Source organism: Linepithema humile, chromosome 6 (genome assembly GCF_040581485.1).
Source record: "Linepithema humile isolate Giens D197 chromosome 6, Lhum_UNIL_v1.0, whole genome shotgun sequence".
Taxonomy (NCBI): Eukaryota; Metazoa; Arthropoda; class Insecta; order Hymenoptera; family Formicidae; genus Linepithema; species Linepithema humile.
In genome coordinates, this window is record NC_090133.1 from 22294192 (window position 1) to 22310354 (window position 16163).

Below are 16163 nucleotides of genomic sequence, written 5' to 3' on the forward strand. Positions count from 1 at the left end.
ACATTAATTGTATTATCTAATTATATCTAACGCAATATTTGATTTTAGTTATCAGTACTAAACCCTAATAATTTTAATTAACATTGACAATTACGTGGGAATGGAGATTTCGCGTCAAACGTATCATGAGAATACACAGTATTGATTCTGATTGAAATTTAACTATCTAATCGTACATTGAAAAATAGGGAAATAAAATGCGAAACGAAAATATGTGTGAACACAACAAATTATTATAATCTCTCTATTTACAGAACAGAAGTATGATCGATGGCAAACGGAACCAATCGTCGATTAAAGAATACAAATGAGAGATACAACTGAGAATACACATAAACCAGGCCGTCGCGTTGTGCAACGCACGGAAATATAATAACAATGGGACAATTAAACATTGATGAGATAATCGGATAGAGCTGTCGTCGATAGCGGCAACAGTAACGCTTAGAATAACGAAACGGTATGCCGTCGATCGAGTTACCTTAATTAAGCTAAGAGGGAAGACAAAATTATTTGTACGCGATGCGACTACTCTCAATATGTAAAGTAGATAACGTATACATCTGTATATGCATACTCTACTAAACGTACAACACCATCAGGCATTTATACATTCGCACTATCGATCGCTACTACGTTACAATCGTCAACGACTTTGTTCTCTCTCTCTCTCTTTCTCTCTTCGCACTTTCTCCTTTTTTTGGCGTATTTTTTGTCACTACGAATAGTCACACTCACGTAGATACACCTAAGCGAGCATTCTACGACGCTACATTACAACTCCAATGATCGAGCTCTCGATCACAAAGCGGGTACAGAATCGTTGAACATAAGATTCGCGCTGTGTTAAATGCAGTTAACAGTACATCCGCGTTTTGTATATATAAATCAAAACATACCACCGGCCGCTAGCGTACACGTACAGTATCGTAAGGCAAAATTCGTCGGAATAAAATTCTTCAACTCAGACAATAACGCAAGCTCTATAGATTCACGAGAATCTCGTCGTTGCATCTTATGTACATCGAGTTACTCTATTTCATTGTCGGTTGAGAATTAGCGATACAGTCACTACGAACATCGATAAACAATTCAAAATGCGGCTCTCATGCGTAGCAACAGCATATGTAACAAATTTTAATATCTTCGCAACATTGGTGCACAGCCTAATCGACCGCCGTTTACACAAGAATATTTCGAGATATTTCGAAATTCTCGCAAGCATTGAGGGAGACTGGTATATATTTCGTTTCTGTTTTCTTCGTAGATATATCCGTGTCAAAAGAGCTTCTCTACTTTCGATGCAAGATTAAGAAGAATAATACAATCCGAACAAACACGGAGAATCGTTGTTAAAAGATTCTTATTACATAGCTCAAAAGGCAAAGATACGAGATAAAGGTAGATAGTGAAATATCTTAGAGGTAAATCTGCTGTAAGAAATTTTATGCTTGCAAGTTTCGACATGATGGCGGCGGACGTTTAGACGCTCCAACTTGAATTTCAACAAGTGAAAAGTGCAATAATTTTGAAAAAAGAAGAAAAAAACGGAAATATACATAGCTGAGCCAAATCACTACGTTTTTAGGCCATTTGAAATCGCATTATGTATAATACACATACTTTATGCATAATAAACGTCTGTTTTTACGGTTACTCCAGAACGATAAACACGTTTGTCACGGGAATCTTCGGTGTGCCGGCGTATTCTATAATATTTGGCAAATCTTAGAGTAAACAGCTAGGACCTTGAGAGGTACTGTCGCTAGAGTCAACCACCTTGGCGTGAAGCAACGATAGAATTCTAAATCTGGCACTGAAACTAATCTTCAAATTGGAAGTCCTTCACTCAAAGCGGGAAAGCAACGTCTAGAACAATCTTAGCGAACGCCAAAGCGATTAAGATAAAGATTGCAGGTACAAATTGGTAACATCACGACGCGCGCGACATCCGAAGATTAATTCGTATTGCAATTAACAATCCGTGCGCGAACGTACTTATCGCAAAAGTAACAAGGGAGAATTCTTGTCCTTTTTTTTCCCCTGTAGTTCCTACATTAACAACAATATTAACTACCTTATTCTAAGCACTACAATTTTTTTTCTCTACTCTATGATTAACAACATCAACAGCAACAACACATAATATATCAACGTGAATATAATATCTATACCCCGTTAGCGTAAATTTATACTTATTCTATATACATACGCGTGTGTCCGCATATGTAACGTACATACACGCGTATATATGTACGTTACAGTAATGTAGGAAGAGAACGACGCCGATCATGTCCCAAGCAAGTCATGCAATATTTATGTATATAGTATATATATACGCAGAAAAAGATCGCTGACAGCGATCCAATCAATACATACAGCAATTCAATCTGATTCTAGTTGAAAGACATAAATGCATAGGTAGAGTACTCTATAACTATAATTGAGGAGTTGAACGCGACGAGAGCGTAAATATCTTTACACAATTTTCAGGAAAATCAGCTCGAGGCTGTCTTAAAATCTGAGTAAGTTGAAAGAAAAGAGTTTTATTAGTCGTTTATGATATATTCAAGTTCATTCGTAATATGTATTTATAATAATATATTAACAATATTTACTATATAGAGAATAATGGCAAAATCGACTTCCAACTCCCCAATTACGTAACAAAGGTAACGAAGCTCACGATAAAACTGTAATAAATACTTTTAGAACGTAAAAGAAACGCAAACTATTCATGTAATTGGAAATACATATTTGACTGGATCATTCCTATCGCTCACACACCAATTATCTCGTGTGCTTTCAATATTTTCAACTTCAATGAGATAATATATAGTTCAGGTAATCAAAACATATACCAAAAATTTGAGCGCTTGGATACCACATAAATATAAGAGAAAAGTCAAGATCTCTATATTATCATTAATACCGCAAACCCTAAAACGATATATTCGCAAAGTAAACGCTTATACTAAAATACATGCATTTTCAAAGAGGCGAGACATCGAAAAACTTACAAACGAAATAAAATAACATTCGGAAAAAAACCGAAATAAATATCACCATTCAAGGCGCTGGAAAGAGTATATGTCATTAATAACGATATAAATCTAGTATATACTGTAAAATTTATATATATATATCGATTTAAATCGATTTCTTCTATTATAAGGAAGTTGCTTGAAATCGTACACAACACGGTATCTGTCCAATCCCAACAAAAATACCGACACTTACGCACGCATATGCATACGATTAACCCACGAACGACGCTACCGATTTCTTCATACGGATTCCGGGGGTAGTAGATACAAGGCTTACACGTATCGCCTTTAATCTTAAACGTTATTCTTCTTATGACTCTATCTTCCATCATCCATGTCTAGAAAAGATCAATCGCGATACAATCTTAAAAATGATCGGTAACTTCGCTTGTGGAAGAAATGCTACTGCACAATCGACTAAAAAAACGGTAACTCTGCGTACTCTCAATGGTTTCGTGTGTAAACCTAAGTCTACCGGAAATATACATATATTAGATATTCCCTTGCAAAGGACGCGACTATTTCAAGTGAACCAAATGCGACACCCTTTTTTTTTTTTTTTTTTTTACATCTACAGCGAACGAAACGTCATTGCGTTTGAAAGAGGTGCACGGGATATAACTTTAGGCTCAATCGTTCTTCAGAGAAGCAATACCGCTTGTTATCGCCTGCAATAATAAATGCATCTACTTTAATCATTCTTTTATCTTTCGTTAAAACTCATAAAATAATTACAAGCATTTTCAATTTGTTCTTTGTTCTTTACAGTGCAGAAAATAGTACCACAAGAGCGGCTATATTAATAATAATGACTCTACAATTAATAATTAAACTTTTAATAATAGAATGATGACCTTGAGATTTTTTATCAACGTTTTTTTATCATATCCAACTATTATTGCACGCGGTGATATATACAATTATAAAAGAAAATTTATGTAATAATAAAATCTACAAACTAATATAAAATAAATAAAAATTTTGATTATAAAAATTTGTAAAAGTAACATCACATCATCCTGTTATTCGAAAACAATTTTAGAGAATAAAAAAAACGCTAAAAATTGTAAATTCCACAAAATTGTAAAATGGTACAGAAAAATTAATATAATTGAGATGAACACATACTCTTTGTGTTCTATATATACATGAACGCTCGATGTAAAATATAATATAATCGGTGTCGAGATTCATTCGAGTTTTGCAGGTAACCAACTTTCGTACCTGTGCGCACATAATCTTATTTAATAATCGTAATCGATCAGATCAAAGCAGAATTTTTTTTTTGTGTAAGTACACACAATAAAAGGATGTACTTGAATTACGAGGCATAAAAAGAACAGCTAAATTTCGAAAATACTAAATGCCATGGGATCACTTGTGCATTACACTTGTGCAACTGAATCGTAAACGCCTTGCTAGCAATTTCCTGTCCATTTATCAAGTATTTAACAATAAATGAATTTATCAAAGATTCTAAAATATGCGTCGAAACGCAATTTCCAGATCGAAATGAAGGATGCAATCCTTGGACGCAAATATAACACGAAATATAAATAGTAATATAAAAATCATAACGACAGAGCGTAACTGCGCGTTACTTAAGTAGATATAACATATGTCTGTAAAAATGTCATCTTTGATTTGATCGTCGTTATTCGTGCGATTATCACTAAGCAGTTGCGATACACCCCGCGTACCTCTGCCTTCGTTATAAATCAACACGTGAAATAAATAGCGGATTTTTACACGATGTAGACTTACAATGCGATCAGTTTTAAACCTAAGTTCGTTACATTTACGAAGAATTCCCTCATAAATATCTGTGTACACGTATCGTAGCGCGTAGCCTAAAATATCGTACGAGTAGAAACAACAAGGACAATGTTACCATGTAACATTTTTGATTGTCTTCCTCAAAGAGGTTCGCCCGATCGGACCGCTCGGGATACAAAGAATCGCTCTACACAGCGAAATACCGGGACACTGTCCTGCCTGTCGGCGGGAGACTGTCCCGGTATCTTCACAGTATGGGGCTTTCCCAGAAAAAAAAACGAATATTTTACATGGAGTACTTTCAGTCAAAAATATATCAGATCACTCACGCGTTCGTGCAAATTTCTTTCCAATGTTTCTCCTCTAGGCCAAAGAGATTTCATCCTCTCGGTATACTCCTTACGTTATTCTGACTGGAATCTCCTGAGATCTGACTTTTGGTAGTCGAAGACCAATCTGTTTCCCGCGTAAACGGAGCATCTTGGAACGCGATTAGACTTAGTTTAAGTAGTCGATTAAATAACGATGTCTTATGCATATAACAACAATATTAAATGTTAGCACTTAGGAAAGTTGTATTCTCTTATTTAGAATTATATATACCTCTCGCGCGTATCTCTCGCGAACGATCTTAATGCTTGTGTTGAGATCGTGCAAATACGTCAACTGTCGCGTCAGCGACCATTTTAGATCCCGGAATTTCCCAGACTGTTTAATACTGTATGTGCAAATAACGCGAAACTCATATTTACCATTGAAATTTGACGTTGTCTCTTTGATGTTGTCTCTTTAAGCAGACGTTTTATCGTAAAGAGATCAAGATATAGCGTTTCCACGTACCTAGTGAGACGCGACCGGTTAAAGAACCGATCGATACGTACGATCAATGCGTCAATCGAATAATGACGACCATACTAAAAGACACAGCGTTGAAGTAATAGAAAATTACCTCGATCCCATTATTCGACATCTAATCTCCTTGAAATATTAAACGGTAAAAGTTCAGTATATACATACAACTGTATCATACATAGTAGTTGAAGACGTTACTCATCATACTTCGTGCAGTACCGAGCTGTCTAAAATCACTTAATCTCTCTCGGTACAGTATCGTTACCGTATTGATATCTCCAGCGGGATGGCAAGAACGTTCTATCTATCATCGCCGAGCAGCTGCAGATGTACCACATGCCAGCATTTTGTTAGTCGTAATTGGTTCGTTTTCTTATGAGTGGAGGAAATATTATGTCCTGGTAATATTCGCTTTCTCTTCCTCTCCCCACATGCCGTTACAAAATTCAGACTGCGTCTTTTACGCTCGATGCTCCAAATTTCATAACTCGATTGCATGTCGAACATCGTAACTCGATGTCGTATCTTCAGTCAACGCACAATTAAACAACTCGTTTCACGAGTCAATATGTATTCTCACTCAATGACTCGGGCATGCTAGCACCGCCAGATGGTGACAAGGAAAACTCGCCACTCTCGTATTTGCTATAGCGGCTACTATACTCTGCTAGCAGATTAGCTTTCACCTGTCGCGTTAAAGTGCAAAAGAATTTCACAAGATATGATAAATAAAATAATATATTATTCATTATATTAGGATTCAAACCTTGGCTCGTTCCTCCTCCAACTTTTGCCGCACCTCTTCATGCTGTCTTTCCAACTCCACTCTCTTCTTATCGTAGATTTTTGTCAAACGCGTGCACTCATTCACGCCTTTCTCTACGGTCGATTTTGCGACTTCTCTCTTTATGCGCTCCAGTTCTGCTTTATCCTTGTGCACTTTGGCCAATTGTTTGACCTAAAATAATAAATTTGATAATTTTATGTATATATATTTTATTGTGTAAACGAAAATATATAAATACCTCGCCCTGTCTCGTTGCCTGCAATTTTCGTTTAACGTCTGCGGTTTCTCTATCGAAATGCGCCTGAAGCATCTTCAGTTGATTAGACTGCGACGCTCTCATTACTTTTTCGACGGTCGCAAAGAGATTCTCGTAATACTTCTCCTGGAGTTCACGTTCCTGCTGAACATGCGCCTTGCAAATAGCCAAAAACCGCTCGCTCTGACTTCTAGGCAAACCTCTGGAACCTTCATTCCCCTCACGATTCTCCGCGTTCTCCGAGCATTCGGAGGATTCAGGCATAGCCAAAGTGCTTAAACCCACTTCGCTCGAGAAGCTGCTTAAAAATGACGCAATATTGAAAATTATAGAATTTTTTAATTATGAATTATAGAATTTTTTACCTCATTCATATACTTACATGTTCTTGCTCGACAGCCGCTTCACCAGCTTATTGCTCATGTAAAATTTCGATTTGTGCTTCTCGCCATCGAGGGAGCTTTTCTGCGTTTGCATTCGCAGCTTCTCTTTCTCGTGCTTCTTCCTCAGCGATTCCAGTTTCTTCTCGAGCTCCGTCTTTTTCTCCCTAACCAACTTGTTTTCCATGAATTTCTCCAAACTTTCGGCCACTATTTCGTCACTCGCTGCGAAAGAAAAGAGACGCTAAAGTGTCACACAGAAAAAAATGATAAAATGCTTAATTCATATAAACGAAGACACTCACTGCTGCTGACGTTGACCGGGCTTTTATTTATAGAAGTATCGACTGGTGGAACTGCAGGGCATGGAGCTTCGTCTTCTATGTCCACCGTGTCCGTACTTAAGCCGGCGATAGACGGTCTACCGTGTAAGCTACCGGAAGTAGGTAGAAGACTCGCCGGTAATTCGCCGGAAATAGACTGCATGCGTTTGGTCTTTACAATTTCCTCCTACAAAAACAACATTGTTAACTGAAACGTCACAGGACAGTCGAGTCGCGCAGGAAACTTACAGCTGGTTTAACAGAACTAGTGTGAGAAGTGTCGCCAACTTTATCCTTATCCTACAAAAGCAGTTAGTAGTGTTAGTGGATTTGGAAAAATTAAGCGGTTAGTAAGATTTAATAAATCGCTCAGCAGCATCTTAGATCATACTTCGATTTCCTCCGGTGTTTCCAGGCAATCCGTAAGAACTAACAATTGATTTTCTCGCTTCTCCACTTCGCTCTGATACTTAATGGGATTCGCCAGAGCTTCGGCAAGCTCGCTCAAGCCATCGGGAACGTAATCCTTCACGATAACGTATAAAAACAGATTCGCTAACGGTAGCGGTTGCCCACACTCTGTTCGCAGCGCGACGTGTCTGTATCCTGGGCATAATCCAACTACCGGAAGTACCCTGTGACCGATTAAACGTCCGGAATCTTCGTACGCGGCTATCCTTATCGAGGCAAGTTCCGGCAAAACTACCTGGCGAATACGAAAACGAGACATTATACGACGGCATTTTATAGCGCAACTTAGCTATACAAAATATTGTTTTACCTTTTTGAATACGAACGGCTCTTCGTCGTATACAGGATTGATACCGTTATTCGGCACGATTTTCGTGCGGAATTTCTTCCTTACGGTGTCCGCCGGTAAACCGTACATGTCCACTTCCACGTAAGTGCCCACTCTCTTGTCAGTTAAAAACTGTGCGGATATCACGTGAATGTGAACCGTGCCCGCTATAATACCGTCAACAGTGGACTCGGCGAAAGGATCTAGCCGTCGATCTTTTCTCCTCATAAATTCTGGTTTCAACAGATAACCGCAACGTTGATTGTACTCGAATATTCCCAGATTTAACTGCATCGCCAGGTCTGCCGCCGATAAAATCGATTAGGTTTATCAATAATAAATGCGAAATAATATATAAAATAGTACACCAGATTAAAATTTTATGTACCAAGCGTTTGATAATTCAACGCGACCAGCTGACATCCCGCGTTCCAAAATACTTGCGGCATGAAATTGCTGGAATCGAATCGCGTGCCCGCTGGATAAACTCTGGACAGCTGATGTTTGTTGTAATTTACGAACTCTAACGGCCTCTCCTTCAAGAGAGTCGTGGCTTGCTTCTCGTCGAAGGATGACATTTCGTACATGCGATTCTTTTCTAGAAAATACAAGCAAAAATGTGAAAATTTATTGTCACGTGACATTGAGCGCATCGAAATGTTTCTATTAAATATTTCACGCACTTTCAGCCGATTCAAAACTGTTGAAGTGTACGGGCTGCACGTAATTAACTAGAGCCGAAATTTCCGCGCCCGCTTCCGTTTCCTTGGCCGCGGATGCTTTATCCGGCGCGGCTCCTTTGTCACCCATTCTCAGTTTCATATCTTCCACATTGCACTCATCATCCTCTGTACTCGATTCATCTTCATCGTCTAAAGGAATAAACTCATTAAATATCGCACGCCCTTCGTTAATGTATTTATTGCTTCAATTTTCTCGTACGAACCTTCGTCGTCCTGGGCGCTATCTTTACTACCCTGTCTTTGTTGTAGCATCGGTGGGTGGGGAATGTCACCGTTCCCAATCTGCTGTTCATTTTCAGATCCGACGCCATCAGCCATGTCATTTTGAGGTATTATGTCCGGCGGCGGGCCGTTCTCGCCCGCAGCGGATGGATTTACCGTTCCGTTTGTTTCACTTTCCGGTGTACCTTCAGCAGTGTCCGATGCTTGCTGTTGCTTCTTCTGCTTCTTGTGATGATGATGCTTCTTTTTGTTTTTTATTATTATTTTGCGCCTTAATAATGCCGGCGGTGGAAGCTCATGACCTGGTTCTAACTAAAGAACAAAAACAAAAAGATTATTTATTATACAATCATAGTTTTTGCATGCAATGTTTTTTATAAATGTAATGTGTCTAGAGTACCTTGTGAGATTCAAGTGGCGCGTCAAGTAACATTTCTCCGAAAAGGTCTCTACAATACTGCGCGATTTTGGCTTGCTGTTTTTCATTGCAGTGATTTTCGAAACTGAGAACGACCGGATATTCAGACGTTTTAAAAGCACTATCAGCGATCGCCTCTAACACTTCTTTCGCATTAATTTCAGGTACAAATGTATATCTAAAAATATGCATCTTTAATTAGAAACGATTTTACACATACTTTTTCAATGTGTGTATAAATATTTATACCCATGAACGATAACAGGCTCGTCAACTTTGCCATTCCAAAAGTCTAATTCGACGCATCGACAACCGGCTAGAAGACATTGGCGATAAATTTCCACAGAGCTTTTACCGGTAAGTTGATGCCCTAAACAGGGGAAACTTTATTCTTACGGGTGTCCAAATTAAATAAAAATATTGTGTGGTAAGAATTATTATTATAATACCTGTTAAGTATGTGTTGTGACTAGAATTTATAAAGTAATGCGCAAGTGGTTGATCCATGTCGTCCGATAATTCAAATTTGGTGACCGCAACAATCGGATTATCCTCGCTCATAAGATATCTCAAGAAACCGTCAAAACTAAGTTGACCTTTATTCGCATTACACTTGTTGGGTTCATACTGATTTATGATATCTTTTGCCCTTGCTTCATTTGCATACGGATACAAGATCTCATTAAGGCGTGGATCCCGCTGCGTCTTATTCAAAAAATCCACAAATTGCAAAACAGACATCAATCTGCGTTTGCTATTGCCGACAAGTCCTTCAAACACTTTTTCCACGTCTGATCTCTGAGTGAGAGACTTGTAAAAATTGAAGAAGTCCTCAAATTGAAATTTGGACAACGGCACGACGTCGCTCTGAGAAAAAATATTACGCAATAAGTGAATGTGTGCGGAGTTTTTTTTGGAAGAAAATACATTTCACAGGTAAGCAATATTTGTAAAATAAAAACTCACTTTGCCAGAGGGAAAGCCAGAAATATCGAGTGCTTTTTCAACACGCTTGCGATCTTCCTTATTTTGTGTAAACATTTTTATTATACTGCAAAAAGATTGGAATAGAAAAATAACAGCATTACAAATAATGTTGGAATTACAATCACAATTTACTATACTCACTTCTTTACTGGTATTTTTTCAGATTTATCAGCAGTAAGTATTAGTTTGGTATGTGCTTTTAGTAAAAACATAGTTGTGCTAGTGTTTAATTGAATTAAATTGTACGCCAGTTGAAAAAGTTGTTCCGTCCAATGTTGTGCTATTTCTGCACGTGTCGTGCAAAAATTAATAAAATTCATATTGACAAAGTCAGAACCATAACAGATTGTTATAGTTTTGTCTTCTAGGGAGTCTTGAGAGCCCATCGTTACAAGAGACTTTAGCTTTGAATCCTACGGAAAAAGTTTAAAAAATTTTTAATTTACGATAATTTTTCATTATCTTCCGATATAAAGCTCGGCATCTATAAATAAGTGAAATTCCTATAATAATGCTAACGCGTCAATAAGCAAAAGCAAAAAGTTTCACATAATGAGTCAAATACAGATCAACCGCTTTTATGCAAAAGTATGTCAATCCATTCAAAGTTCTGTTTATTGATTTATAGGAAAACTGATCCAGCGAGGCATGCTATTATTTCAATGAATACGGAACTACCTTTTATCTACCATTGGTGCAGGTAGTAGGTGTGATAAAAAAAGCAAACTATGTATGGGACATAAAGTAGGTAATGTTCTATTTATAAATTAGTCAATAATTATTATGTGATGATCCTCTGTGCGTCATTGGTATAATTATGGAAAAACCAGAATTCTTTAGTTATTTATCTCTGAATATTCATATTTACTGCACTGTGATGCAAATAAGGTCATAATATTAGGCTCATAAATATTACATGTATACATATGTAAATATGTTTATCATTATTACTCAATTTTTCATTATTAAAGATATTTATTATTGTTAAAAGAAACAAATGAAATTGATACCTTTGGTATTTTTGCATATTTTCCTGTTCGCGTATCTCTTATAACTGCTATGTCCAGCATATCCATCTCATTATTTTGATCCACCCAATGTAAGTAAAACCCATATTTATCCACTTTCAAAGTCACTGGCGTTGCTATCCCAGAATCCTATAGTCACATAATATTTGGTATTACAACAAATTTATTTTTACTGTGTAATTATTTTTTTTTTCCAATTCACATGTGATCTTTTCTTATAGCGCAATATATTTAAGCTGACATTTCAGAAAATAAGATATTTGTTTTGTTATCTCAGGATCATTATGGGCCAGTTTTATTTTTGATGCCAAGTAAGCAGGCAGCATTTTTATGTCCAAGTGACCTTTTACATTTATATTTTACTGGCTTCACTCGACATTAAACCAGTCAACTATAACATTAAAAATACACACAAACCTCGTCCCATTTGACAAACTTCTCTCCTTCCTGTAGCTGTTGGGAAACTTCCACCGGTTTTGTGTGCATGGTGATGGCTGTACTTTTATTGCCTGCCATCCTGACTCCTTGCTACTGCAAACCCGCACTGTCCAGTACCGACTCTTCCTTATAAATGTAGAGACAAAGCAGCGAATGACACGGAGAACGGCGGTAGTGTAAAGGAGCACGCGAACGTTGACCACGAGGACGACAGCGATGACAATAACAACGACGGCGACGACGGCGACGACGACGTTGACGACGACGGCGCTGACGACGACGACGCTGACAATGACGGCGATGATGACGACGCCGACGACAACTCCGACGGTGGTGGTGGCGACAGAAACAGCAACCACGACGACGATCCCGACGGCAGCGGCTTCGACGGCGACGACGGCTCCGACGGCGACGACGGCTCCGACGGCGACGACGTCGACGACATAAGCCTCATCGAGATTTCAAGCATTAGGAGCACCGTGTCTCAGTCGCCGCTGCTGGTACCAAGGCAACGGCGATTATCGCCGTTATCGTCGTCACACGGAATGCACCTCACGATTATATATATATACCTTTTTCTTTTTTTTTTAAAGACGTGCGCTCGACGTGTCCTCGAAGAGCATAAAAGTAAATCCGGTCTGAAATCCGGTTAATCGAAATCTTCCGTTCAGCTCGATCCCGTAAGCAGGATGATCGTCCGCGAGGACATTTCACCGACCAAGGAGGGAGCGTACCGATGACGATTATATCCGGAGCACAAATCGGGTATCCTTAACCGTCCGCGCGCGCGCGCACAGGACTCGCCTCGGCCAGCCGCGCGTAGATGACGACGGCAACTGCGTGTGTATGCGGTCTCTCGCGTTGGAACACTCGCACACGCGTTCTCTCAGCCGTTCACTCGCTCGTCGTTGGTCCAGCTCGGCCGCACGTTCCGTACCAGCGGCAACAGCAACATCCTTCCGCGCGTCGAGTGTCGTGCCACACGCGCCGAGGACAAGCACCGACACCGACAACACCGAGCGCACGGACCGCGCCGTCCGCACCGTCAACACCAGGAGGCGCTCTACCGAGGCGCCGATAGGCGCGCGCCTGCCGCCTTTCGCGCTCTAATTTGTTTTACAGCCAAATCGACTCGTTATCTCTTCTCGAATTACGCAGTCGTGCCTGCAATGCAGAGGAAAAATAATTATTTTTCTCAATTAAATCCGCTTCCAAATTACATTAACAAATTTAAATTATGCCAGTGGCGCGAGAGAGAAAGGAAATTTCCTCAATTAAAGTCGCCTCTTAATGACGCTGACACGACCGAACCTGAATTGATCATAATAAATATAGATTATAATCTTATCTATGATTTACATAGAGAATTCAGGAAGATTCTTAAACTCGAGGTAATTGTTGCCATTTGAATCGGTTGTCTGTTCCTTTTCAAATTATAATTTTACTTCGAACACAGTTATGATATTGGACCATTCCGCAATTTGAACAGAGAAATTAATTTCAAAAATTGTTTCAACGAATGAATTTAGTAGAAATTCTTTAAACTTGATAAAGCAATGTTTGATTTCTTGCTCTTTCTTCTCATAATCTTACCTATAACAAGATAAAGAAAATTTCTTGCATTTACTTTGACGACGCGAGGCGGAAGTATAAAAATATCCCTTTCTTCACTCTCATCGTCCTGCAGAATTTTCCGCTTTGCGTTACCGCTCTCTCGCCTTTCGCATGGAAAGCGATTGCGTCGGTCATCGGGGAAAGAGTATGAAAGGGTTACATACACGAAAGAGAGAGAGGGAGAGAAAGAGAGCTCGACCAACGAGCGTTAACGAGGGCGCGAACAGTGTCGGGAGTTAACGGCACGGGGGTTGCGCAACCCTCTCGGCTATTACTCATGCTATCGCCAGCGTGTACATACGGCGATTGATTTGCGGTTCTCCGTCCCGCAAATTCCGAGATTCCGCTGCGTAACACGTAGCAATCGATTTTACATTAGTTCCGAGTAATTTGCGCGACGACGCAACAGCGGTGGCGGGAATTCAATGGGTTTTCGACAGCTCGGTTGACCGCTGTGGCGAGAGGGTGCTAGATTTTTCGGCGAAAACGGAGCGAAAAATTCGGTGTGTGCGAGCGCACACATACATATACGCACACGTGCAGCTATATAGAAACCGCTTTGAATTTGATCTAAAAATAAACGCGCCCTTCCATCCACCGGGGAGAATAAACTAATCACCTTCACCGCGCCCATTAAATCGATCCAATCTCGTCCGACTGCCATTAAACCTAAGTCAACTTGACACGGCAAACACGCGAGATAGAACGACGGCGAGGACAACATCGCGTGTTCCCGTGTGCTCTTTCGTGCATGCAAAGATAGCGTCTCTTATCGCCGATTTAAGGTTCATTTAAATGAGACAGTTGATAAGAGGAGCCGTGTGATGCAATGCACTCAGGAAATCAGGTCGCGGCTTGTCTCTCCCAAAAAATATGTAGATGTGATGTAATTGCGTTTGAAATGAAGGATGAAAGATCAATTTTTCTAACGGATAATAAATCCTTTGGATAGTTTTCATCCAGAAAAAGCATCCTCGCAATAGTCTTTCTTTCAATATCACCTGTAATGGATTTAGCAATAAAATTTCGTAAAATATTACACTTATATTGCAATCCTTAAACACAATCCCTGCTATAATACAGACTTTCGCTTATAACTTTAAGACTAGAAACTTACGATTATTTCCATACGTTATGCATAAGCAACACGTACAATAGACACAATGGTACATTCGCTGTCTAGATTACTTATATAATCTTATATAATAGTCTAGTATCTATATAGGCTTATTATTATTCTTATATATGAAAGACTTATTATATAAAATTATAAAAGATGAACACGCGTGTAAAAGGGGTTTGTAGGGCTCCTCGATTTCTCTATATTCATAATTCTATTATAGTGTCGTCGTTCCTGTTGATAGGATCTCCTTTCAGAAATGCCACAATCATGCTGAAAGATTAAGAAAATTAAATTATGTAAGAAATCATCAACACTTAAAAATTTATACTTACCAATAAAGATAAATAAAAAAAAATATGAGACAATATCCCAAATGAATCATACAATCACGTGTGTATCTTTTTAATTGACTACGATTATGAATCTCTGTGGGGTCATAAACTCCCATATTTCCACTGGGAACTCCAAAATATTCGTAAAACAACCATATCGTCATAGGTATGTTCACTAATGTCAATATTAATTGTCCATGTATTAATAGAAGACATACTAAGAATGTATGTGCTATCAGTTTTGGTAATACTCCCTGTAATAAAATTAATAAAGCAATTTACATTGCGTTCACTTAACAAATTACAAAGTGTACTCTGATATTACCATATTCAACTTAGAGCAACATTCTTGTGCATTCAAATAATCACATTCGAGATCCGATAATGTTATTATCTTTACAAGATAGTCAAGGAAAATAGCTGTCAATTAGTGATAATTAATTAGCAGTAAATTAGCAGTAAATTAGCAGTAAATCTATTTTTAATTCGTTCCCTGCTTAAAAAAATTTTTAAATAATATCAATGTAAACATAACCTCTTCATTTTAAAAAAGTCTCATTGCTGCCAATCCCAACATAATCTTTATTATAAAGAAAATCCCTTGCCCCTCATTTATATTAAACTTTATTTTGCATCATAATTTCGATTCAACAAAATATTAAAAAAAAGATTAATAAAATTATCGACGGTAGAAAAGGATACATAATACACCAGGAGGAACAACACAAAACCCGTGATGATCAATGAGATTATAAATAGAAGCGGATCCGCAATCAGACTCATGGTGCTGCTGTTTCCGCGTGAAAGCGCGGTGGATTACATGAGATTCACGAATACGAGTACGATAAATATTTCTTCTATAACTTTTGTCGCGTAAACGTTTACTAACCGGTCAAGTAGAGTCAATTTCGCCGCAACTCTTGCAAAACAATATTTAGTTCACGGTGTCAATCGTACCATCTTTAAGGTTATAATTTCCCGTAACATTATGCTTCTTTTGTGTGGCACGTGCACTTTCGCAAAAGCAGAAATACGATC

At 38.6% G+C, this 16163-nt stretch overlaps 2 protein-coding genes across 5 annotated transcripts; both read right to left on the reverse strand.

Annotated features, from left to right (window-relative positions):
- Positions 1–211: 211 nt before the first annotated feature.
- Plc21C (Phospholipase C at 21C) lies at positions 212–12485 on the reverse strand. 4 transcript variants are annotated; one of them, XR_001100682.2, is made up of 19 exons: positions 12036–12485; positions 11601–11747; positions 10732–11003; positions 10570–10654; positions 10053–10470; positions 9853–9973; positions 9586–9781; positions 9167–9497; positions 8904–9092; positions 8609–8818; positions 8203–8522; positions 7813–8127; positions 7671–7721; positions 7404–7608; positions 7101–7323; positions 6701–7019; positions 6442–6633; positions 5153–6361; positions 212–3715 (listed from the first exon to the last, which is right to left on the reverse strand). XR_001100682.2 is itself a non-coding variant. In XM_012366244.2 (18 exons), the coding sequence occupies exons 1-18, from the start codon at positions 12132–12134 to the stop codon at positions 6239–6241; spliced, it is 3813 nt and encodes a 1270-aa protein (XP_012221667.1). In that variant the 5' UTR covers positions 12135–12485; the 3' UTR covers positions 212–6238. The 4 variants fall into 4 exon arrangements, 3 of the variants coding, with proteins under 3 accessions (XP_012221667.1, XP_012221666.1, XP_012221668.1); XM_012366244.2 differs by having other exon boundaries at positions 212–6361; positions 6701–7016; XM_012366243.2 differs by having other exon boundaries at positions 212–6361.
- A 2209-nt stretch (positions 12486–14694) lies between these two features.
- On the reverse strand, positions 14695–16106 carry cnir (cornichon-like protein). Its single transcript, XM_012366253.2, has 4 exons — positions 15828–16106; positions 15451–15519; positions 15126–15379; positions 14695–15063 (listed from the first exon to the last, which is right to left on the reverse strand). Exons 1-4 carry the CDS (start codon positions 15906–15908, stop codon positions 14997–14999), a joined length of 471 nt encoding a protein of 156 aa, XP_012221676.2. The 5' UTR covers positions 15909–16106; the 3' UTR covers positions 14695–14996.
- Positions 16107–16163: the final 57 nt, after the last annotated feature.